The sequence below is a fragment of the Gobius niger genome (genome assembly GCF_951799975.1).
Source record: "Gobius niger genome assembly, chromosome: 10".
NCBI classification, from domain to species: domain Eukaryota; kingdom Metazoa; phylum Chordata; class Actinopteri; order Gobiiformes; family Gobiidae; genus Gobius; species Gobius niger.
The window spans coordinates 33458210-33481604 of NC_136861.1; the positions used below are offsets into that span (position 1 = coordinate 33458210).

Here is a 23395-nt window from a genome sequence, read left to right on the forward strand (position 1 = left end):
TAACAAAGTGAAAGTATTTCACACAGATTTTTATTTATATTTTTATTCACTATTGAAAGAGGGTTTTTAATGATAAATTGTGCAGTTGTTATCAAACCAGGTGTAAAGAATCTACAATAAATGTTTACACCCAAAACATTAAAAAATAATGACTTTAATTCATTTGAAAAGGAAAAAAAAGTACTGAAATACAAAGTATATATACATCTTCGAAACGTCGTAAAGTAAATATAAAACGAATATTATAATAATAAAATCATTACAATGTACTTCAGTATCGTAATAGTACCAAATATTTGAACGATTTGGACCTAATATTTGAACTACTACACAAATACTGGAAAATGTGCTTTCTGGATGAAGCGAGACCACGTGACCACGAGGGCCTGCTGTTGTTCGAGGCAGCGGCGGAGAGGAAGAAAAATGGCGGCTCAAGGCGAAGCCAAATGGGACGCCGGGCTAACGTTTTGAGCTTTCACACCCGAAAAGGCGCGGGGGGTTCACTGGGCGACTGCACCGTTCGAGCCCCTCACCGGATACGCTTTGAGAGGGGAGTGCACTGTTGCAAACAAACGCACGGACTCGGGCTTTTGCAAAAAGAATAGATTTCGCCTATCATGAGAGGCAGAGGCAGGGGCAGGCCGTGCAAACCGTTACCGAGCGAGGAGCAGTCGTCCCCAGCGCCTACAACCCGCGATCTACGACCCCGGAGGAACATCAAACCCCGAGCCAGGGACAGCGGGGATGAGGACGTGGAGAGCCCGACGCGGGAGAGCCCCAAGCCGGCCAAAGCGAAGAGGAAACGGGGCTCTGGCGCGTCTCTTCGCGGGAAGGGACGCAGCAGAGGCGGCGGTGGCGGTGGTGCTGGCCCGGGCAGAGGAGGCAAGGGGACCCGCGGGGTCAGGAGGAGCAAACTCTCCAAGACTGTGGTGTACGACGACCACGAGAGCGATGATGAGGACGCTGTGAGTCTGAGGTCCGAGGAGGAAGAGTTTGTGGAGGAAGAGCCGCAGTCTGAGGAAGAATCGGGCCTGAAAGCAGACTCTGACTGCCTGGAGGAGACCGAGGACCCGCTGGACGAGCTGGAGGAGGAGGATGATGATGGGAGCTTCTGCACAGAGAGCAGCTTCAGGAGTCAGAGCACACACGCCAGCACCCCGGGTACACAAGCACCATGTCCACACTCAGGGGGTGCACATGTCCAGGAGAGAGCAGCTTATTTCAGGGCAGGCAGGAAGCTGAAGGGTTATTGTTCAAAATGGAGAATGAACACAGGCCGCAGTTCGCTCATTAGTGTTGTGCAGGTGGAGCTGCGGTGGTGTTTGTACCTGCTGTCCACAGTAATGCAACAGAAGCATGTAAACACAGCGGAACTATGTGGGCTTTGCACAATAATGGCGCATACTGCACGCGCAGAATGCATTTGACAGCTTCTGTCATCCGCTTAGCTGCTAGCATGCTAATGTTAGCATACCACATTAGCTCACGTTGTCGCCTGTCAATAAAAACAAACAGTCCAGTCGTGGGAGGTTTTTAGACCAGCATTGCCATTATTATTTTTTGACATTACTTGTGTTTGGTGCACTAACCCTGTGAGATCATTCTTATTTGCATTATTTTGTTAATTATCAACTTGATTAATTAACACGCTAGCATAGCTCCTCAGTTAGTTTCAAACTTTGTTAGCCTGGAGTGCATCATAGATATCTATGGTGATACACATGGGAGTCACAAAGCCCAATTTTGATTGGACAAAGGCTTTGTAGATAATAATGATGAATTTAGATGTAAAGCAACAGTAACAATTCACGCAAATGTATTTTTTATCGTAGAAGAGTTTATTTAGTCTTTCTACACATGCACACCAGGCACATTAAACAGTTTAAATGCATTTGATATTCATCTCTTGGTAGTACAGACACAGCAATTGCAACTGCTGTAATGATAACTTGTTGTACATGTATTATATGCTTTAATGTTGTTGACTTTGTATAAATGCTCATAGTGTCAGTCTACTCATGCATGTGTGTGTTTCAGGTAGAAGACGAGGACGTGCTCCGCGGCCCCGCACTCCCATCCTGGAACAGAAGGAGATCCCTCCTTTGGAGCTTCCAGACTCCTCTGAGGACCTTCTTGTTCCTAATGAGGAGCTTCTTAATGCCATCTCTATCTATGAGGTGCTGCGCAACTTCAGCACAGTGCTGCGCCTCTCCCCATTCCGCTTCGAGGACTTCTGTGCTGCTCTTTTGGGCCTAGAGCAAAGTACTTTAATGTCTGAGACTCACATGTCGCTTCTGAAGGCCATTCTCCGAGAGGAGGACACGTCCAACACTACCTTTGGCCCGGCGGACCTCAAAGACAGTGTCAACTCCACTTTGTTCTTCATAGACGGCATGACGTGGGCGGAGGTGCTGCGCTCGTTTTGCGAAAGCGACAAAGAGTATCATCATGTACTTCCCTACCTAGAGACGGACGAGTATCCTTACGGCCCACTCGAGAGCAAAGTGCGGGTCTTGCAGTTCTTGGTGGACCTGTTCCTCACCACAAACATTGCCCGCGACGAGCTGATGTCCGACGGGGTCATGCAGTACGACGACCACTGCAGAGTTTGCCACCGGCTGGGAGACCTGCTGTGCTGCGAGACGTGCTCCGCGGTCTATCACCTGGAGTGCGTGAAGCCCCCTCTGGAGGCTGTGCCCGAGGACGAGTGGCAGTGCGAGGTGTGCGTGGCCCACAAGGTGCCGGGGGTCACCGACTGTGTCATGGAGGTGCAGAAGAACAAGCCGTACATCAGGCAGGAGCCCGTGGGATACGACCGCCACCAAAGGAAGTACTGGTTCCTCAACAGACGGATTATTGTGTAAGTAATGATTGGGCCTTCACTGTTCTGTCATTTCACTTTATTATTCAGTATATCTTTAAAGGCCCTGTACCAACGTGTCCCTGTGCTCTCGTATTACAAACCATTTTGATTTTGAACGTGGAAGATTACACAGGGATTTGTGGCTGTCGCTGCTGTGACCATATAGTATAAATTGTTATAAAATTGTTATTAACGTCTTAACCCCCACCTGAACAGAGCACATTTTCTCCAGTTCGACTTCGATCTTAAAGTTGCTTGAATAAAGTGTCAAAATAGCGGCAAAAACAAGATGTAAATGAGGATGAAAAGCACAACAAAACAGACGACGAAACCAATGCAAAACCAGTGACAAAAAAGTGATGTGATATAGTAAATCTGAACTGGAGAAAATGCGATTAAGGCGGGGTTTAAGAGCTCAAATCCATGCACATAATGTGAGGAATCTAAACGTTTGGAAAGGTTTTAGGAGCTAAAAACAAGAAAGGTCTATTCCCCCGCTTTGTCGCTCTTTAAGAACACAAGAATCCAGACAGTGAGCTTATGAAATCTGAAAGAAATCCTTTGCTATTGGTGGTACACGAAGGTAAACAGAATGCTTTTGTTCTTGAAGAGACAACTTATAAACAACAAAGATCAAGCAGCATCTGTCTGCATTATGTATCATAGACAATAGACACTATGGCCTACGTAAATAACTGAAATACAAATAAATAATCGGTGTGTCTTTTTGTTGAAATGTTGACACTGTGTCTTTTATAACACTAGAATGCGGGATTTTGGCCCATGACCCAAAATGAGTTTAACCCTAATGCTTTAAAGGTCCTATACCTGACGTTTTTGTAGGTGCCATATATTTCCCCCCTATTAAAGTAGTATTTGTAGTTTGCAGTTTATTATAATTTGCTCATGTTGTGTTTGGTCAACAGTCAATATAACTTTTTATGTGTGTCTTTGGCTCTAATATTCATCTGGCTACTTTACTACTTCCTAATATTTTAATGCTTGAGCTGTATTTTATTTCGTCTTTAATGGTACGATATTCGAAAAACCTATCCTTGATACCCGACTCCACCTCAGTGTTTTTGTGCTCCTTCGAATCCACTTGCCCTCAATTAATTTTATACTGTTGAGGAAAGGACTGATTTCTTTTCAGGTCAATGTTTCTCTCACTGCAGATTGTCTCGTTTTAATTAAGTTGGTTTGATTAAAGATGTTTGTGAAATGGCCTCGTTTCAAACCTCCTCAATCCGTTCCAGTCGTAACTTTACGTCCGTGTGTGTGTTTCAGAGAGGAGGACGGCCAGCGGGAGGGGAAGAGGACGTGGTACTACAGCGCCCGGCCCCAGCTGGAGGAGCTGATGGAGCTGCTGGATCAGGAGTACTGGGAGACGGACCTGTACGCCGCGCTGGAGGAGATCAAGGAGGAGGTGGTCGCCCACATGGACATCACCCAGGAGCTCACCAAGAAGGCCAGCAGCAGCCGCAGCTACCTCTCTGCTCTCAATGGTAACATCACTGACGGGGGTATTGCAGGTTTTTAGCTGGTGTTCTGAAGGTAGCCTCTTTCTCCCCAAAACGGCCCTGAAATGTTGTGTGCTTGTGGCATTGAGTCTAATAAGTGAGGCTAAATTGTTGAGGTGTGGCTCCTCCATCGACCTGGGATGGGTTTGGGATTAATGTAGTATGTCTGCTCTTCAGCTCTTCAGTGTTAATTTCGTCGACTAAAATATTAAGTCTTAATTTTAGTGATATTTTTGCAGACTAAAATTGGACTAAAACTAAATTAAAAGTTGTTCATGAGACTAAAACTATGACTAAAATGTCCAGATATTTTAGTCGACTAAAATGAGACTAAATAAAAATGAAAAGGAGAGACTGAAATCATCCAAACTTCTGTTGACCGTCTGAAAAAGCCTCATATAATTTACAATCACTGCTAAAGGAGCAGCTCTGAGCTTTATCATGTGGAGCAGCTCCATGAAGCAGAGGAACAAGATTAAATATGATTATAATGAATATTATCAATGCAAAGTCGACTAAATTAGTCTTAAATTTAGTCGACTAAATTTACTTGCAATTTTAGTCGACTAAAACTAGATTTTACAACGATTTTTTTGACTAAATCTCGACTAAAATTAAACCACATTTTAGTCAAAAGACTTAGACTAAAACTAAATTAAAATATGTTGTCAAAATGAACACTGCTGCTCGTACCTAAACCTGCCCAAATCAAATATTTGTTTCATTGTTGAATCCTTCACATTCACCAAAACATTATACATGATGACAACGTTGTTTGTTCACATTTTTAGTTTCTGTTCTCACATTGATTATCCAATCCTAAAGCACAAAATGCACTGCTCTTTGGGTTGCCAAGTCCAGATAAAACCAGCTTGAAATAAAATGAAAGCTTAGATGATGATTGAACTCACTTTCCAGATCCCAGTATGTGTCGCCTCTGGGGTCCTAGTTAGTGCTTGTGCAGGTTTTCATTATTTCTGTGTCAGAAACTTTATACTGCGTTCCAGACAAATGGCATCTGGTAAAGTTCTGACCTTTGACAACGATGAATAACTGGGTGGTCCAACTTTAGACATGAGTTAAAGAGACTACATGCATGTGGGTCATTTTTATACTCACTACTGCCACCTCAGGTCTTACACGTAACTGCAGTCTCTATATTAAAGGAATAGGCCACCGTTTTTACATACTGAGATATGCTCTTACCTCACTTCCGTCCATGCGCTCTGTCACGCAAACGGAGCACATACGCAGCCTCTCCCACATGTCACATAGCTCCAAAAAAGCTCACGATAGAAGCTACCAAGCTCTTCCACGTGTTTCCTATTTAAATAAAGTTACGTGAAGTGTTTTCATGCGAAGTATATTTACACAGAAATGTAAGATGTCGATTTTATAAGCAAATAAAAAGGGGGACTATATTGTGAGGCGTAATGATACGAGGAGTAAAACGTCCGCGCAGTAACTCCTAAAGACTTCCCCCGCTCACTTCCGTCAATAACCTTTAGGAGTTACTGCGCGGACGTTTTACTCCTCGTATCATTACGCCTCACAATATAGTCCCCCTTTTTATCTGCTTATAAAATCGACATGCTACATTTCTGTGTAAATATACTTGAAAACACTTCACGTAACTTTATTTAAATAGGGAACACATGGAAGAGCTTGGTAGCTTCTATCGTGAGCTTTTTTGGAGCTATGTGACATGTGGGAGAGGCTGCGTATGTGCTCCGTTTGCCTGGCAGAGCGCACGGACAAAGACCAGACGGGGATATATTAACTTGGCTAAAGTGAGGTAAGAGCATATCTCAGTATGTAAAAACGGTGGCCTATTCCTTTAAGCTCCTGCATGACGGCACTTCGGACCCGATTTACACCTTTTTGAGTGACAGTGCAGGATTTTCAAGGCAGTTGTGGTGAACAGGTCTGAGCTCATTCTACACATTAGGACATGGAGGAACATGTAGGGGGAGGAAATACTTAGTTTTAACATTTAATAGTCCCTATAGAGACATGAAGCTTTGTTAGTGGTCACATCTATGTAACATTATTAAGTAGAGCTGCATAATATTGAAGTAACTTGCGATATGTGATACGGCTGTGCAAAACTGCAATAACAATATTATTAATGCAATATTTTACTAAACCCACAATATGGTCCATTCTTATTGAGCACAAATTGTAAGTAACTCGTTTTTCAGCAAATTGTGTGAAAAAAAGAAAAACACTACACCAGGACCAAAACAACAATTTACTTAGATTAAGAAGTTTTTAACTAAAACTGAACGTTTGACACATTTTTTTGCAAACTCTGCTAAAAACAAGCAATGCATTGAACTCATAAATGTGTAATCACAGTCGGATGAAGGCTTTAGTGATGTTGAGATTCACTGTGGCTTCGTGCGATACAGATATTGCATCACCTAATATTGTGCAGCCCTAATATTTAGCAGGTTTTGAAGAAGCGCTCGTATAACTTTAACGTTACTTTATTATTAACAGCATTATTATAGAAAGAGTGAACACGGATTCAGTTACGAGTTGCTTAGACGCAGCATTATTGTGGAGGATCTGAAATGTCCATATACTGAGATTATATCTTGCCTTGCCTATTATGCATCTCAAAATGTGGCCCGGGGGCCAAAAGCGGCCTTCAGGCTTCTTGTTGAATTGGCACACATTGCCAGAGGTGGCACATTTTACAACGATTTTCATAGTTCTCAGTTATAACCCCTTTGTGGGAAAGAGCTGGGTTTTTTTTTTTTGGAACTTTTTATTTACATTTTTACCGAACAAACAGAACATTATCTGAGACGAGTGATAAATAATAATGTTAAAAGAAAGAGAAAAACAATAATTAAGTATTATCCACAGACATGGTACAATATACAGCAATAATATAAAAACAAAAACAAAACAAAACAAGAAAAATAAATTAAAAAAAAAAAATTTAAAAAAAAAAAAAAAAAAATGCGCAACCAAGTTGCCTCATGCTAGAGCAGGTTTTTTTTTTTTTTTTTTTTTTTAATGTATTTGTTTATTTTCTTTTATTATTCATTTATAGATTTAAATATTCTTTAACCATGTGCCATCTCTGATTAAAAAGGTCAGTTTTCAATTGTAATGATGCAGTCATTTTTTCCATCACATAAATCTGTTTTAGTCTCTGTTTCCATGCAGTTACAGTTGGTGATTTCACAGTCTTCCAATTACAGGTAATGTTTTTTTTGGCAATTAGTAATAATACACGTAAAATATATCTTTGGTCAGCATTAAAAACATCAACTGATATTACACCCAGTAAGTAGAACTTTACATTTGAGGGGACTTCTTTTTTTACAATTTTCTCCATCTCTTCTTTAATATTTTTCCAGTACACAAGGATTATTGGACAGTCCCAAAATATGTGTGTATGGTCACCTATTTTACCACATTGTCTCCAGCATAAAGCTGAAGAGGGATCTTTGACAAATTTTGAAATAACCAAGGGAGTATGAAAATAACGTATTTTAAGTTTCCAATCGAATTCCTTCCACTGTTGACTATTAATTCCCTTATGGCATATATAGCAGAGTTTGTCCCATAACTCATCTTCAATTACTGTATTAGCTTCTAATTCCCATTTTTCCTAGATGTTGTAGGTGTTTTCAACAATGTCCGTTGACAATCTTTTATAAAGATGAGAAACATGTTTACCGATAGGGAGGCGTTTTTCTGATACTGTGATGAAATATTGTTCTATGCCATTTGGAGTTTTACATATTCTTTCTTTTTGAAAGAGCTGGTTTTAAGGTTCAAATCCTAAAGATGTGGAGCACGGGTTAAAACTGCTAAACTCCATTGAAATTTTGACTGCATTGATCAACGATCAGAGGCCCTCCACACCATACACACGTACACGTACACACACACACGCACACACACACACACACACACACACAAACACACGTACACACAAATATAGAAAATACAGTCTCAATTTTTATAAATAATTTTAGCAAGATGAAAACAGAACAACTGGACTTAAAACTACGGCCACATTTCATGGCCCGTTATAATATTACATAAACCAGCTGGATGACCATGGATCTACATTGTGTTATTAGTAATGATAATCTTATTGCACTTTACAAGCTTGATAAGCTTCTCTAAGCGCTACACTATACTCCATACTACTGCAGCCACTGACTACATTCGAGTGTCTTCCCAAAGGACACAACATCAGTCTGGACCTGCCGGAGCCAGGATTACAACCATCAACCCTTCGGTTATAATTTGGCCCACAGTTTTCACAGACCTGTAATGTAATGTAATGTAATGTAATGTAATGTAATGTAATGAACCCTCTGTTCTTTGTTCTGTTTGCAGACGCAGTGACAGAGCGTTTGAAGGTGTTGAGAGAGGCCAAGGAAGCCAAGAGCAAAGAGGAGGGCAAAAAGGAAGGGGAGAAGCCCTCAGCCGAGCAGCCTGGACCTGTCGCTGACCCCGGGGAGCAGAAGGACACCGAGGCCAGTGACCACAACAACGCTACAGGTACAAATAAACGCAACCGCTTGCAAATTTGACCCAAGTCTAGATTTAGTGAACAAAATCTCATGCCGATTTGTCATAACCTCTTGATCAGATCGAGCTTTTAACTCTTTCCAGAGTTAGTTTAAATTTAATTGGGTACCAGTTTGAGTTCGTCTTGTGTGAGGTTAGGGTTATCGTCATTAATTGATATAAATATTATTATAAATGATATAAAATGTCGACTAACCCGCCCTAATGTGTGCCTGTGTTGGTGTGCACGCTGCAGCCACTGTTGGCCCTTCCACAGAGGAGAGCAGAGAGTCTGGCCCCCAGCAGCCTGCCTCAGAGGTTCAGGACTCTGCCACAGACACAGATCAGGGCCCGGAGAGTGGGGAGCGCCCCCCAGAGGCACACCGGGGGGCAGCAGGTACCAGTTTGTGTGGTTCCCCTTGTCCAGAGTCCCCCATCAGCCACATCCCTGAATCTTCATCTTCATTTATGTAGCGTCCTTCATGTGCTACAGCATTTTTCTTTTCTTTTTTTCGCAAAATTCACTTGCTAGAGCCTCTTCATCAACATCACCGCTCCCCCACATGAAAAAATCCTGCAATAAGCTGAAGGTGACATACTTAAAGCCTTGTGGTATTGCTTAGTATCAGATATCAGTTGTTACTAGGGGTGTAACAATGCACTGTACTAAAGTAACGGCATATGCTTTAGTCTATATTTCTTAATATTTGAAATCTGTGTGGCTTTGTAAAGGTTAATGATAGATCCACTGTCCTACCCAATGTCAGGCACAGACAAACGCGTAAAATATCTGCTGTGGATGGGAATTGAAACTAAAACTTATCACTGAACAAGCTCATGGCCGCCTTTATTTTTTTTTTTTTTCACTTTGAGCAGTGCAGTTCTGTTGCCTATTTTGTTTTGTATTGTGAGCCCTGGGGCACAATTTATTATAAAGCAGCTTTGAAAAGTTAGTAAGCATTTCCAATTTTATTCTGAGACTATAAATAATGACCATTAAAGGAATAGGCCACCGTTTTTCCATACTGAGATATGTTCTTACCTTAGCTTTGACGAGTTCTTTAGGACCTGTCTGATCTTCACCCGTGCCTTCAATCACGTAAACACAGCGCAGACGGCGTTAGCATTTAGCCTTTCCCTCTCTCCTCTATAGCTCCAAAACAGGTCAAGATAGAAGCTACCAAGCTCTTCCACGTTTTCCCTATTTAAATATGGTTACGTGAAGTGTTCCACTACAAAGTATAATTACACAAAATGAAACAATGTGGATTTTCTAAGCGGATAAAAGGGGGAACTATAATGTAAGGCGTAATAATACCAGGAGTAATTTGGCATCCGCACAGTAAAGTGAAGATTACTGCCACGGGGGAAGATCAGACAGGTCCTAAAGAACTCGTCAAAGCTAAGGTAAGAACATATCTCAGTGTGTGAAAACGGTGGCCTATTCCATTAAGGCTATCTTATTTCAAAACCAACTTGAACATGCACCGTGATGCACTGAACCGTGGGTCCTGCACCATGAACCGAACTGAACTGAACCATGAGATAGCAGAGCCGTTACACCCCTAGTGGATACTCAAACCCCAAAAAAGCTGGATCAATACATCTCAAATGTTTTGTAAATACTCAAAAATGTATGAATAATACTGAAAAAACACATTTTGTATGCCTACACTTTATAATTACTGATGGACACAACAATGACAATAATAAAATAACACGCACCTTTTATTTCATTGTTGCACCTTCCTCCGCAGTGTTCATCATCTACGGACCCTCTTCTGTCTAAACAAGCACGATCTGTTTGAGTCCAAACCAAAAGCGGGTTTGCCTGTGATTGGCTGAAAAGTTAGTCCTCCCTTTGAATTATTAAAGCCGAAGGGATCCCAGATTGGTGTCAGTGTTGACGCTGTAATGGGGCCTGACCAGTATGGATTTTTGGGGTCTGATACCGATATGAAGGGGTGTCGACCGATCGCCGATATATAGGGCGATATTTTAAGCAGAGGTGCACCGATCCAGCTTTTTTGCTTCCGATGCCGATACTGGGGGTTTGAGTATCTGCCTCTCTGATATTAACCGATACCAAGAGACTTTCTTAAGTGTCTTTCTCTGAGCATTGTAACTTGTGCATTACAAATATCTTATGGCTACTTTAGGTGTTTATATCATAGTTTCTGACTCAGCCTTGATTAGTTTCCGTTAGCATTAGCATGCTCCCGCTAGCTTTACCATGCTGTTGCTAGCATTTTGCGTCACGATCAAAAATACATTTGCAGAGGTTAAAACTAACTCTGCAATTATATTCTCCAGGTTCTTCGCTTCAAAATGACATATGGCCCATATTCACTTAGATTTAGTCGATATTTGTTGCCGATACACGAAAACATATTTTTTCTAGTAACGGCTCCGATATCTGATACCAGTATCGGATCGATGCATCCCTCATGTTAAATAATTTAATTTGATGTAGTTTATTGTCAGGCCAATGCGGATTATTGGGGATTTTGATTGACCGATACCGATTTGCACCGCTGATATTTTTGGCCAAGTTTAAAAAAAAAAAAGTCTCTATAATCCTATGTATGAAGCTTCTAAATGTGTCAGTGTTGAAGTGTGACAGCAAGGGGCGCTTTATGAGTGGCATGGGACAATCATGTTTAGTTGGTACTTGATAGGGAGCTTGTTTGAAAGATTTAAATCAGCAGATTCCAAAACCAAAAAGAGTAAAAGAGTCTCTGTCTCTCATGGTTCCGAAATAGTCTTGAACATAAATAAAACAGGTCAACAAAACATGGAACCGATTTTCACCGCGATGTTTCTCCGTTCCCCTGAGGCCTATAGGAAGTTGTGGGAGGGATCAATTTAAAGCACTTTCGCATCCAGAGATATCGGCCATTTCCATGTCCTGCCCACCAGTTGCCTGATTCAGCCTGGTGTGTTTTATGTGTGAATGCGGCTGTGGCTCAGTTTTCATATTAGCGTCTGCCTGGCTCACTTACGGTGCTCCAGTATTTAGGGATTGGGGCCATAATTACACTCATGGCTGTCGGCTCTGCGCTCCCACATGCATTTTAATTAGTCCTCTGGGTGTTCACTTTCAGGATCATAACATGTTATTCCAGCTTTTCTTCTTGAGTTGTAAGTCTAATGGAAATTTGGGACTTTTCCTACATTGAAAGCAACACATTATTGTTTTATTTTCCACTTATTGTCTGCGTGGTGGAAGTGTTCATACCCCTCAATTTTGAATGTTGAATTTTGATGTAAGGCGCTGGAAAACTGGATTGGATTCCTACACACTCCGTTGTGTTAAAACATTTGCTTTCCTGTCTGGTTAAACATCAAATCTATTCTTCTTTTCTTAGCCGAGGAGATGAAAGTGGAACCCAGCGGCGAAACCCAAGACGAGGCCAAGACGAGCATCACGGAAGAGCCACAGCCTTTGTCTCGGCCGACGGACAGCAGCAGCAGCAGCAACGTCCTCAAACCAGAGCAGCCCGACCTGAACGACCGCTCCTCTCGCTCCTCCTTCACCAGTCAGGATGGCACAGGCAAGTACAAGGCCAGCCAATGTTAAAATGAAGGAAATGTGTACAAATGTGGTTAATATGTGTGTCTATGTGCTTGACAGAGGAATACTACAAGATGAAAAGTGACACGGTGGGAGCAGAGCCCCAGGCCCCCAGAGTGAACAAGGAGGTGAGGCTTATCTTTTGAAGTTACTTATGTTATTACATGTAAAAGCTAAATGTAGATACAGTACAGCTGTGTTTCCTCCGGGTGCTCTGATTTACCTTGCCACTAAAAAAACAAGTCTGCGTATTAACAGAATTTCTACCTAAGTTGCTTTTAGTGGTGATGCACTTGAGCTCCCTCTCTTCTAACCGCCTGTTACCGTCTCTCCAGCCGCTCCTCTGCTCGCTGCTCTTCAAAAGTGACCCGGTGCTCAAGACCCAAATGAACAACTTCTTCAAGCTGGGCCAGGAGGGCAAGTACCGCGTTTACCAAAACCAGTATAGCACCAACCTTCTGGCCCTCAACAAGCACCAGCACCGCGAGGACCACGACAAGCGGCGGCACCTGTCCCACAAGTTCAGCCTCACCACGGCCGCCGACTTCAAGTGGAACGGCTCCATCCACGGCTCGCGCTCCATCACCGTGGGAACGCTGCGCCTCAACATCATCCAGCTGGAGACCAGCGTGCCCGGGCCCTTCATGCACCCCAACTGGGCCTCTCACAGGTAACACGGGACACACCCTGAGCCTTTTATTCACAATGTCAATATTTTCTTGTGCTGCCTGAATGTGTGCATGTTTGAATTGCAATTGCAATCATTCAAATTGTGAATTTTGATTGGATTGGTTTAATTCTTTCTACTTGCATCATAAAACAACTGTTATAGCCATATGATTGTTCATTGTATTCTGCTCTGCAGGGAAAGTGGTCTAGTGTTGCTTGGTTTAAGCATGAGTTCAAAGTGTGATTGTGCCCGTCTGGTAGAGAACGTTCCAAGCAAACTTCTGTAACTGCTCTAATAGAGGCTGTGGGCCAAAAACCCTTTGAGTAAAAGAAGGAATACAATTCCATAGCAAAAATGATTTGTTGATGTTACATTATATACTTGTCTTCATGACTCAATGACAACATTGTACTGTTATTGATATACAGCAGCACTTTTTGGGGCTGGGTCCTCAACTTAAGATAATTGCTCAACAATTTATGTTACAAAAATTGATTAAACTACTATGAATGTAGTTTATTTATTTTTTCCAACAATGTTCATGTTTACACAATGGAACATATTCTCAATACAGTATATCATGGGTGCCCAGGAGCTCAGTTTGAGGAGTTTGATTTTCTTCCTTGTACCTATTATGACTTGTGTCTTTCTCTTTCCAGAAACAACTGGAACAAAGCGGTCCAGATGTGCAGTAAGGCCCGAGAGTTTGCTTTGGCTCTGGCCATCCTGGAGTGTGCCATCAAACCTGTGGTCATGCTGCCTGTGTGGAAGGAGTCTCTCGGACACACCCGGTACTTACAGACCAAGCTTTTTTACTGAGTGTCTGTGAGTGTTTCCGTCGTGTTACTCTTTTCCTCTCTTGCTCTCCAGAATGCAGCGGATGACCGCCTTGGAGCGGGAGGACAAGGAGAAGGTGAAGAAGAAGGAGAAGAAGCTGGAGGATGAGGAGATTCTGCAGCAGGCCACGTGGGTCAAGTACACCATCCCCATCAAGCACCAGGTAACTCCATGTCGTGGCACCAACTCGGCTCAAGCGCTCACAAATCCTTCCACACATCCCTCTTCTTCACATGCCATGCTTTGCTTTGAATTTTTGTAAGGTCTGGAAGCAGAAGGGCGAGGAATATAGAGTGACTGGATATGGAGGCTGGAGCTGGTTTAGCAAGACCCGAGTGCCCCGCTTTCTGCCAAAGCTCCCAGGCAACACCAACGTCAACTACCGCAAAGAGCTGGAGGGTAAGACCATCCTTTCCTAAAGCTGTGGATTTGTAAAGCTATGGATGCAGCTCTCTAATGTTTCTGTCCATGTCCCTGCAGCTAAAATGAAGGAAAATGCAGCTAAGAAAAAGGAAGTGAAGAGTGAGAAACAGATTGAAAACAAAGACGAGGCAGCGAAGGAACAAGCCTCCAGCTCTGAGCCGCCTCAGAGCACTTCAGCTGAGCAATCACAGGACGCAAAAGAGAAGGAGAAGCAGACGGAGGAGAAGGAGGAGAAAATGGAGGTGGAGAATTTGACTCCTGCAGAAGAAGAAGGTAATGGAAGTGTCTCCTTCAGGGTGGACAGACTGAGGGGACTTGTACAAATGTGAAACTCCTCTCGTCTGCGTCCGTTTGAGCCTACTTTGTAAAACGTTATAGAGACTCCTGCACACAAAAGGCCAAGTGGGCTTACGCTGAACTAAAATATAAAGGTTTTTCATGCGCTAAACTCACAAGATATACAACAGGGGTAGGCAACGTCAGGCCTTCCTGCACAGAACCTCTGGCCCCCAAGATGATTTTGCTCACATGCCTGCCAAAATTGGGGGAAGATGAGCCACTTTTTGCATTGGTGGTTATTGTGTAAAAACAGTATAATATAAATACAAAATGTTGCTGTTTACATATGTTGTTGAACCTCTTGACTCCCATCTGAACTAAGCACATTTTTGGCTTTACCCAAACCTAAAAGCTTCTTGAAAAGAAAGCATCAAAATGGCATCGAAACACAACAAAGTGACGAAAAAGCGACATAAACACAACAAAAGAATGACTAAAACATGCCAGAAAAGCAAAACTAATACAACAGAAAAGTGACTAAAGAGCGATAAAAAAGTGATGAGAAAAAAGGGCAAAAATACTTATTTAAACTTACTTCAAAACCCACAATAAAAACTTCAAAGACGCTTCAAAAATTTGACTAAAGAGCGGCAACAACGCAACAAAAAGCTACTATTAGTTTTGCAGGCCTTAGCTTTCTAATGAGGCACTACACCTTTTGCTTTGCAGCTTTTTAGATTTGGGTAAAGCCGAACTGGAGGTAAAAAAAACAAAAATCCAGGAAACACATCCCATATAATGTAAAACATTGGCAATTGCAGAAAGTTGGCTTCAGTGGTTCGGCCCTGGGTGATTTGGTGATGATGAAAATCGGCCTCCACCACACAACCTACCCCTGATGTACAATATTTCCTATTTACAAAGTTGACCCATTTCTCTCAAATATTGTTCACAAATCTGTCTGAATCTGTGTTAGTGAGCACTTCAACTTTGCCGAGAGGTTCATTTATGAAACTTTAGCTAATAATTCACAATTAGACCTAAAAAGGAAAAGCCAACATTAGGGTGTCCCAAAAAAATGTTTTTTGAAAAAATGCCAGTGCAGTCCCCCTAAAAAGTTTCACTCTGACACCATGAAACTACTTACAAAATTTACAGCTCATTTAGATAATATTCAGAGGTCCCCCAAGGCCACTGAAGTTTTACCATTATGACATATAGGTGACACTGCAAGCATTTTTCCAAACAGTCTTGTATTATTGTTATTGCTAATGTAACAACATGTTTATTTTGCAAAGCTCTCAGTACTTTTACTCTGCTCACAAGCCTCACAATAAACCCAATAGTCCAAACTGTACGATCAAACCCCCCCTGAACCAAGCACATTTTCTCTAGTTTGGCTTTACCCACATCTTAAATCTTCTTGAAAGACAAGCGTCAAAACAGTGAAGCAAAGCAACAAAAGAGCAACAAAAAAAGTGACAAAGAAGCAACAAAAGAGCGACAAAAACGTGCAGGAAAAGCAACTAGAACACAATAAAAAAAGCACAAAAAAATACAAAAAAAAAAAAGCAATGAAGAAAGGCCCCACTCGGTCAGCGGGCGAGCACAACAGACTTCAAACTTTCCAGTCTTGGACTTAACAATATTTTGAAAGATTTTTCAGAGGCATTTTTTTATATTTATTTCCAAGCCTGATTTATTCAGCTTTGAACCCAGGCGGAATTTGAGTTTTTATAGATCTTTTCACTTGTGATTAGTTAATTGAAACAGTATAACAGTAACAGTATGTCCAAAATCCCCTCTGAAAAAATCTTAGTTACTAATATGTCAATAAAATAAAACCATAGATTTTAACCTGGCTCAATCCATTATTTAGATTTTGTTGCCCAAAAATCGCCACACGTACTGTTACATCTTAAACCCACGTGGACACAAGCTTCTGATTAATGCAGTGACAGTCCTAGAAAAGTATCCCAAATGGCTACACATTGCTGACCTTTTGCCGTATTCTTTCCAGACAAAAGAGAACCCCCTCTCACCGGCATCCAAACGGCCCACAACGCCGAGCCCAAGAAGGAGGAGCCCGCCCCGTACTACGACGTGGTCAACGTCAGCCAGGGCTTCCAGCTGCGCACCGCCTACAAGAAGAAAGTCAAACCCTCCAAGCTGGACTCGCTGCTCGAGCGCCGCGTCAAGCAGTTCACGTTTGAGGAGAAAACCCGGCTGGAGAGGATGAGACAAGCCGCTCTCGTGTCCAAACAGACGCCCAAACTCGCCTCTGCGGTGAAAACGGAGCCAGTGCCGCCGCCTGCAGTCAAAGAGGAAGAGGGCGTTCAAGTGAAAGACCATGTCGTGAAGAAGTTGAACTTTGAGCCCGAACAGGAGGTCAAAAACGATCATGAAAAACTGGAGAAATTAGGGAGAGGTGATGGTGCTTTGGCTCAAGTCAACGGAGAGACTACGGATGGCAAAAATAACGGGGTATCCGAGACGACAGACTGTAAGGATTTGAACAATTTGTCAGAAAATGCAAAGAAAAGGGCATTTGAAGAGGTCGATCAAGACGGGAAGAGCAGCCCTGTACATGTAAATGGGAAAACCATGGGGGAAAACAGTGAAGAGGGCCAAGGTAAAGATGGTGTTAAAGAAATTGTCAACAAGTCTCTAATGAATGGGAATCTTTGTCAGAACGATGCGCATCCACCTCCAAGTAAAATACCGAAGTTAGATAATCATGTAGCAGAAGGTCTCAAATCCGAAGAAGAAGTAAAGGATCCTTCTTTGAAAAGCAATAGCACCGACAATACGAGCGATCATGGGAAAGGCACTTCAAATTCTTCCATAAACGAAGCGCCGAAACCCGCGGCCACTACCAGCCAGAAGACCAAGCCGGCGGCGCCCGCGAGCTCCATGATCAGCAAAGAATACTCCACGAGCGAACGGGTCAGTCTCCAGAAGTTCTCCAAGTACAAGAAGGCGAGGTCGGGAACCGCGCTGCCGTCCTACCGCAAATTCGTGACCAAGAGCAGCAAGAAGAGCATCTTCGTCCTGCCCAACGACGACTTGAAGAGGCTGGCGAGGAGGGGAGGCTTCCGAGAGGTGCCCATCTTTAATTACAACGCCAAGCCAGCGCCGGATATATGGCCGTACCCGTCGCCCCGGCCGACCTATGGCATGACGTGGAGGTAGGATTTTATAGCTTTGAGCATTATTTCAAAAAATTGCCCAAAAATGTTATTAATGCTTATTTAATTGTTATATCGCGTCGTTCAAACTCAGGATATATTTGCGTCCTCTGCTCTATCGTAGGTACCGTCTCCAAACCGTGAAGTCGTTGGCCGGGGTGAGCATGATGCTGCGGCTGCTCTGGGCCTGCCTCAGGTGGGACGACATGGCGATCAAACCCTCTGCCGCTGTGGGGACCACCAGGAAAGGTACGCACGGCTCCGTCCACTTGCTGCAAGGGAAATTTGTGTGTTATTAGAGAAACAAGCGAACGACAGTAAATTCATAAATTACTTCATTTTGCATAATAAGACATTTTGCTCATAATAGGAAAGAGAGAGAGAGATCAAGCACTGTTTTTTATTGTTACTGAGATATGTTTATATTCTTTTATGGCTACATACACAAAAGCAATTATTTTTTGATGTGGTTGAATCATAATTTCCCTTTTTGGATAGATATTTCACGGCTGATGCAATTAGCCATTTTCACTATGTAAGAGTACCGATATTACTGGTCAAATGCAAGTAAAAGTTGATCAAATTATTACTTAAAGAGACTATGCGGAGTTTAAAAATGTCAAAATGATGTATTTTCCTCCCCCTACATGTTCCAACACTGTCCTAAGGCAGGGGTAGGCAACGTCAGGCCCGTGGGCCAAATCCGGCCCTCCAGCACTCCTCCTCTGGCCCTCAAGATGATTTTGAGAAACATTATTACACAAATCAGAGAGTACTTTTAACATTATTAGAGTTAAATGGGAGAAACAAAGGTAGAAATACTGTCAATACGCCCTATGAGCTCATATATTATGTACAACACTGGCATTTGAAAGAAGTGCACTGGAAAAAGAATAATCGTTTTAAGGAAGAAATGACAAAAAATTAAGACATTAAATCTAAGGTTTGAGTAGATTTGCTCTGGTCTTAGACGAGATAAAACCTCTAGTAATAGTTATTCTCTTAATTCAGATCATTTTGTGTCATTTCAAGTGAAAAACAATTATTTGTCTGATTTCAAGTGGGTTTTATTCTTGTTCCGTTGGCGCTATAGCATTTGTACCTTGGGGTTAGTTCAAACCGACTCAAATTCAATATAGAAGAACTTTAATTCAAGCAATTTCAAGTCATTTATCTCATTTAAGTTGGTAATTTTTCCAGTGTTGTGCTTTACTTTGGGCTAATTATCAGCGGCTTCGGCCCTCGGTCTGTTTACAATACAGAAAATCCTCCCTCCGCCAACAAAACTTGCCTACGCCCGTCCTAAGGTGTAGAATGAGCCCAAACCTTTTCACCACAACTGCCTCTAAAATCCTGCACTGTCACTCAAAATGGTGTTAATTCGGGTCCGAAGAGCTTAATATAGAAGGTGCAGTTACACATACGACCTGAGGTGGCAGTAGTGAGTATAAAATGGCAAACTTGCATCCAGCCCCTTTAAGTGAAAGTGCTGTAGTATTTGCATAGTATTTTTTTTTTAATATTCAAAGTAGGACGTACAAATCAGTTTAAATAAGTGTTGTGAAGAGTAACACTGTGGCTTCTAACACAAAAAGCTTGGGTCCAAGTTCACCACCCATACGGCAACCTTCTTCCTGGTGTGGAGTTAGTGGCATTTGACAGCACATCTGCACAGCGCCACCTACTGTTCCGCTGTATAAGGATTTTAAGTTGGACTAAATATCAATGTCAATTTTAATTATAAAGCACATTTAAAAACAACAATAGTCAACCAAAGTGCTGTACAAGAACAATAACAATATGTACAATAAACACAATAAAACTTGCTGCTAATTTTTACTTTGGTACCTTTAGAAAAATGTTGTGGCGTACAGATCCTTAAAGAAACTGATAAACAAGGGCTTGAACAAATACCAGCCTATGCTCTCACTTCAGGATTTATAGCAGATAGTTTAAAAGTGCAAATTTTGACCCAATATATCGTTCAAACATTATTTACCCGTAATTTTGATATCTAACCTGTGAATTCACAGCTGCTCTAATGGTTTTAATGTTATTCTAGAAACCACAGAGACCGACATCATTACCACGGAGATCATAAAGCGGAGAGATGTGGGTCGTTACGGAATCCGCTCCGAGTACTGCATTCGGAAGATCATCTGCCCGCTGGTCAACAGGGACACCTCCAAAGGTACGGCCCATTTCAACTAACGCTGCCGTCCAAACAGCGAGTGCACAAGTTTATTTTGTTTTTTTTGTCCCAGAAACCCCGACTCCCCAGAGGAAAGGCTTGCGCTCCAGTGCCCTCCGGCCCAAGAAGCAAGAGCCAGCCAAGCAGTCCGGGCCCGTCGCCGTGGAGACGTGGATCCCCGAGGAGGAGCTGGAGCTGTGGGAGATCCGATCCTTCGCCGAGAGGTTTGTGCTGTACTACGAATCTGCTCCCAGTAGACATGGCAACGGCGGAGATGTTTTTTTTTTTTTCTGACAAAGCGCTACATTTCTGTGTGTTCAAGGGTGGACAGGGAGAAGGCGCAAGGAACGGACCCTTCCAAGATCGGCGCCTCTTTGAAAACGGTGGAGGAGGTCAAGGCCCACCTGGAGAATCAGCTCAAGCAGGCCAGGCTGGCGGCTCAGCAGGTAGCGCCTCAGTAATAAGCCAACTGTTTTCATCCAAGGTTGTTTTGTGGTGGTTAATTCGCCATAAACGATACAATGATGTGAATGAACGATAGTGAAAAATACTGCTGAAAGAAAAATGAAGCTATATTTCTCGCAGGCAGAAAGAGACAATAAATATTTCACATAACAATATTCGTTGCTGATTTTTGTGTAGTATCTTGAAGCCCGTCCATAATCATTGTGTGTCTGATAGAAACGCCTGGAGCAGCAACGAGTCACCACAGTCGCCAGCACCCCGACCACCCCCACAGCCACTCCCTCTTCTTCCACCGCCGCCCCCATCACCTCCATCGCCCCGGCGACCCCCAGCACCCCTCTGTCCACGGGCCCCAGGGCGGGACAGGTCACCCCAGGCACCAAGATGGTCCTCGCCTCCAAACTCTCCTCCCCGGCGCCCTTCCAGCAGGACAAGAACTTCCAGCAGTCGTACATCTCCTGGTTCAAGCAGGGACAGAGCAGTAACAGCAGCGTCGGCCCAGGTAAACAAAGCAGAGGGAAGTCTCTGTGGAAGTGTGGAGTGAATATTCTGACTGATTTTCCTTGTTTACAGATGCCCAGAAAACCACCAGTATCTTCCCCGCCGGGCCCCCTGCCAACTTGAGGACGTACAGCACGCTGCACCCGACGACGGGCAACATGAACCTCCGAGCCAGCAGCTCCGCCCCCACCGCTCAGACACAGGTCTCTGTCAACTGAAATGTACGCAGTTAGGAGTATTTCAAAACGAGAAAGCTCACTGTCAATTTTCTTTTGTTTTTCCAGACTGTTGCCGTCGCAGGCCCAACCCCGGCCGGCACGCTTCCCCAGCTCCTCCCACAGCCCACCGCCACCGTGGCTCAGGGCCCCGCAGTCGCCCAGCCAGCAGGTCTCAGACTTATGCTTTAAATTTTGCGTGATTTTGTGTCTTTAAAGGGACTATATACGAGTTTAAAAGTGTTAAAACTATTTTCCTCCCCTAAATGTTCCAGGCATGTCCTAATGTGTAGAATGAGCCCAGACCTGTTCACCACAACTGCTTCTAAAATCCTGCACTGTCATGTAGAGACTGCAGTTACGCATAAGACCTGAGGTGGCAGTAGCGAGTATAAAATGACCAACTGGCATCTAGTCTCTTTAAAAAGTGATTACATGAATTGTGCCATTAAATCTATATTTATTGGAAAATGATGACATTGCCCACCATTTTATACTGAAAGTTACAAAACGATGGGCTAAAACATGTACATTTGTAGTTTTGGCTTAAATTGACTGAAAGTTGTGTTTAAAGCAATGCTCAAAATGCTCACGTTGAAATGCAACACAGCTGGTATATGTTTAGTTAGTTGGCGGTAGATTAGCTTCCAAATGTTCTATATATGTACTAACCTGAAAATACATTCTCCCAGGCCAACCTCAGGCGTCAGCAGGTCAGACGGCCCCTCCTCCCTCTCCCGGTCCCACCGCAGCAGCAGGACAGACTCCCACAGCAGCTCCTCAGACGCCCCGGCCTCAGCAGGGACAGGTCAAACTGACCATGGCCCAGCTCCTGCAGCTGACCCAGAGCGCTCAGGTACATATGTGCTCTGCAAACACTAGCTCTTAGGTCTACAACTGTACTGTGATACTGATGCTGTTGGTCATGGGACAGCATCAGTATCACTCGACTACCCAACAATGAATAAGGTAAGTATGTGAAGAACTTTTCATAATGAGTTAGGCATTAACTGTGGAAAAAAATCTATGGAGAAATGCCGACTTTTTACACCGTATTGTAAAATATATGAAAAGAAAAAAAAAAAATGAGGCAATTCTCTTCATGTCATGCAGCTCCAGCTCAAACATTCCGAAACATCTATAACATCCGTTTTCCTGTCCCCTCTCCAGGAAGGGAACCCCGGTCTGACCGTGGTGATCCAGGGCCAGGGCCAGACGCAAGGCCAGCTGCAGATCGTCCCCCAGGGAGTGACCATCGTCCCCGCGTCAGGCCAGCAGCTCATGCAGGCCGCCATGCCCAACGGACAAGTCCAGCGCTTCCTCTTCACCCCGCTGCCCCCGACCTGCGTCGCTGCTTCTCCTGCCATTACCCCAACCAAACCCGCCCCCGCCCCGATCGCCCCGCCTCAAACGCCCATTCCGATTCAACCGCGACCTCCCGCCCCCGTCCAGACCACCCCTGCCCTGACGCAAACGCAAATGGTCGCTCCTCTCCCTACTCCGGTCCGGGCGCTCGCTCCTATCGCCCCTGCGCCACCTACAGTGCCCCAAATTGCTCCTCAAATACAGAATCCCACTACTACCATCCCGCCGTTGCAAGTGCAAAGAGCTCAACCTGCCCCTCTGCCTAATCTGATCCAAACGGTAACACAGCAGCCCATAGCGACGCAAGCCTTGACTCCCAGTTCACTACTCGCAAACATTCCCCCCACTTCAGTGATCCAGCCGCCGAGTCAAACGTCTCCCACGCTGTCAATGCCCACCAGACCTCCAGTCCAAATCACGAGTCAAGCTTTCGCCCCTTCCCAGAACCTCTTCCAAACGGTGCGCCCCGCTCAAGTAGCCGCAGCCCCTCCGAGACCTTCAATCTCTCCCATCGGGGTGAACTGTCCCACCCAAATCTTTGCTTCTTCGCCGGTCAATGTCCCCGTCCCGACCCCGGCCCTGGCCCCCGTCTCCGCTCCGGTCATCCCCTCTCCAGCAGGGGCCCAGATACAACCGTCTGTCGTCCGGACTCCGCTTCACGCAGCCGCAGCCAGCGCCGTGGTCACCCCGGTCACCGCCACCGCGACCACGCCCTCGGTGCCAGGTACTGTATGGCGGGAACAGGGTAATGAATCAAACTAG

The 23395-nt window shown here is 43.9% G+C and overlaps 1 protein-coding gene across 1 annotated transcript in view; it reads left to right on the plus strand.

Moving 5' to 3' along the window:
- The first annotated feature begins 372 nt into the window (after nt 1-372).
- Nucleotides 373-23395, plus strand: part of LOC306969137 (nucleosome-remodeling factor subunit BPTF-like) — a 39398-nt gene continuing 16375 nt past the window's right edge. Inside the window, exons 1-22 of the mRNA XM_079564737.1 lie at nt 373-1161; nt 2038-2860; nt 4151-4368; nt 8752-8916; nt 9182-9322; nt 12294-12490; nt 12562-12627; nt 12835-13169; nt 13829-13960; nt 14040-14169; nt 14270-14405; nt 14487-14702; nt 16729-17896; nt 18021-18145; nt 19959-20087; nt 20161-20311; nt 20410-20533; nt 20769-21054; nt 21126-21256; nt 21338-21440; nt 21961-22124; nt 22439-23357. Coding sequence (XP_079420863.1) covers nt 618-1161; nt 2038-2860; nt 4151-4368; nt 8752-8916; nt 9182-9322; nt 12294-12490; nt 12562-12627; nt 12835-13169; nt 13829-13960; nt 14040-14169; nt 14270-14405; nt 14487-14702; nt 16729-17896; nt 18021-18145; nt 19959-20087; nt 20161-20311; nt 20410-20533; nt 20769-21054; nt 21126-21256; nt 21338-21440; nt 21961-22124; nt 22439-23357 — 6403 coding nt within the window. The 5' untranslated portion in view covers nt 373-617. The remainder of the gene's footprint in view (nt 1162-2037; nt 2861-4150; nt 4369-8751; nt 8917-9181; nt 9323-12293; nt 12491-12561; nt 12628-12834; nt 13170-13828; nt 13961-14039; nt 14170-14269; nt 14406-14486; nt 14703-16728; nt 17897-18020; nt 18146-19958; nt 20088-20160; nt 20312-20409; nt 20534-20768; nt 21055-21125; nt 21257-21337; nt 21441-21960; nt 22125-22438; nt 23358-23395) is intronic.